The 2,551-nt window shown below is 38.6% G+C and overlaps 1 protein-coding gene across 1 annotated transcript in view; it reads left to right on the plus strand.

The window, feature by feature from the left end:
- The window catches only part of LOC101861458 (NADH-cytochrome b5 reductase-like), an 11,433-nt gene extending 9,188 nt beyond the window's left edge, over nucleotides 1–2,245 (plus strand). The window contains exon 7 of the mRNA XM_005105117.3: nucleotides 186–2,245. Within this exon, the coding sequence (XP_005105174.1) occupies nucleotides 186–389 (204 nt within the window). The 3' untranslated portion in view covers nucleotides 390–2,245. The remainder of the gene's footprint in view (nucleotides 1–185) is intronic.
- Nucleotides 2,246–2,551: the final 306 nt, after the last annotated feature.

Consider the following 2,551-nt stretch of genomic DNA (forward strand, 5'->3'; position numbering starts at 1 on the left):
TTAGTATTACTACATTACTACTTAGTAGTCATACAATTCTTTTCTTATCACCTGTTTACTATTATTTGCTGCTTTGCCTTTCTTCTGTATTCCATAGTATTATTTAAAAGGGATTTTTGTCCTTTCTACTTGCATAAATTATCATTTTATTCTTCTTTTTATTTCTGTGTCATTCTTCTCCGCAGGAACCTGACCCTCCCTCCCAAAGTTATAAATATGGTGAAGAAGTTCTGAGAGGCCATGTGGACAAGGACTTGATTTTGTCAGAGCTGGGAAATAACATGTGCTCCACATTTATCTTGGTGTGTGGTACACGCTCGTTTGAGATGGACACATTGAAAGCTTTGAAAGAAATAGGGGTTCCAAATGACAATGTTCATAAATTTTGATACCTGTGTGTGTTTGTCACCTAAGGGTTCTCTTTATTCCAGAACATAGACTAATAGACACGAGCATAGAATAACTGAGCTCACAACAGGGATCTCGGACAAGAATTGATTTATTCATCTCGCCACTGTGCACGTCTCCAATTGACGGGAGGTAACTCCCTTAAACAGGGATAGGACAATAGGCTGGTTATGTCCCCTACAAAACACCTTCTCGTTTTAGTATAATGTAATACCTAAACATCATAATTAAACAGAGGTGCTTAGCACATCAAATATGTCAATCTTTCATCAGTGACATCAAATTTTTTTCAACAATTTCACTGTGGTAATTATACTTTGTAATGATAATAATAATTGAGGAAGTGTGCATTTTTGGCTATCTCTATTTCTTGTCTGGCTGACCTTTGTTCTTCGAGTTCCTGCTTGACCTGTTCGTGTTGCCTTGCTCTTTCAACGGCCTTTTTCAAGGTTAAATCACCCTCAAGTTGAAGCTTTTCTGACAACTCCTTATTGTTGAGACCTAAGACGAGTCTGTCCCTGATGGTCTCCTCTTTTTCCCTAAACTCTGCATGCTCATACAAACTACATATATATATACTGTTCTACACTTTCACCTTCCTTCTGATTTCTTCTGTAAAATGTAGCACGGATGTGAATAACATTTCTTTTGGGAACGAAATATTCTTTCAGCTTTATCAACACTGTGTCAAAATTCTTCTGCTGTTGTAGACAGTTTGTGGAATGCGAACAGTTCAAGTGGTTTGAACGACATTGTCTCACGTACATGCCAAAACTTTTCTGCTTCCCTGGTTAAGCCGACTTTCTCAAACGGAGCCTCCTTTGACCAGTCAATCAAGAACACTTTTCTGTATTGTTCCTCTATTTGCTCAAGGTTTTCCCCCATCAGATGCATGAATGGTAACTCTTGGAATGCTGGTCTGTTCATCTGGTTGAGGACTTTCTGTTGGCTAAGATTACTCAGACGCTGGAAAAGTTGCATCGACTGGGGAGTCGTTTTTCCACTTGCTCCGTTGCCTCCTCTTACATGGATTGGCTGCAAATTTTTATGCTGAGAATACGATATTCTTGTGTCTCTTTACGTTCTTCGGACACTCCAGACAAAAATGCTTTGCATTCAGTTTCAAATTTGAATCCCAGGTCACAGTCCTTGACATCTTTCTTTGAACCATTAGAACAGTCTTTTCCTCAGACTGAAATGGAGCAGACGTAATTCCCTGGACAGTTCATTTGGGTTTGCCTTAGCAGACTGAAAGAGACTATTCACTCTTTCAAACTCTTGTATGATTGGAACAACGAAATGGAATAACAGTCTATTGATTGGGTCTTGAAGCATTTCTTTCAAAAGTCTTGCCTTGTACTTTGAATCAGGCTGTGCATGTAGCTCAGCAATTGTGAAGTAGGCCACAAGTGTGTCCCAGTTGATCAGAATGTTAAACAGCACCTTTCCACGAACTAGCCACCAAGTTTCTGAAGCTCCTAAGAATGGCGTTGGATGTGACTGGTCGCCATCATTGTCGGAGTCTGTGTTCATGACTTTGAACAGCTGCTTAAAACCTTCTCTTCGGAGATTACTATGAGAAAACCAACTCGGAATTTCCTTCAGGAGAATTCCAGGACATAACCAGCCTACTGTCCTGTCCCTGTTTTAAGGAGAAAACAGGGATAGGACAATAAGGTGGCTATGTCCCTTACACAACAGTGTGTGAAGTTGATATAATAAGTCATAATTTATATTACAGATATATTAGACTCATACACCCAGACGTTGTGCCTTCTTGTTCCTCATTTTTTTCCACCCTTTTCAACTCAGGGTGCATTTAGCGCCACTGATTTTGGTAAAGTACTCAAAATGTACTTTAAAAGTACTCAAAAGTACTTTTATAAAAAGTATCGGAGTACAGGAAAAGTACTGGTTTAAAAAATGTACCGGAGTACAGTAAAAGTACCGAAAATTGTAACGTAAGTACAAGTACCGGAGTACTTGTACTCCGTTACAACCAGCTCTGATTACTACATTACTACTTATTAGTCATACAATTCTTTTCTTATCACCTGTTTACTATTATTTGCTGCTTTGCCTTTCTTCTGTATTTCATTATATTATTTAAAAGGGATTTTTGTCCTTTCTACTTGCATAAATT

This window comes from Aplysia californica, unplaced genomic scaffold (genome assembly GCF_000002075.1).
Source record: "Aplysia californica isolate F4 #8 unplaced genomic scaffold, AplCal3.0 scaffold00453, whole genome shotgun sequence".
NCBI lineage: Eukaryota > Metazoa > Mollusca > Gastropoda > Aplysiida > Aplysiidae > Aplysia > Aplysia californica.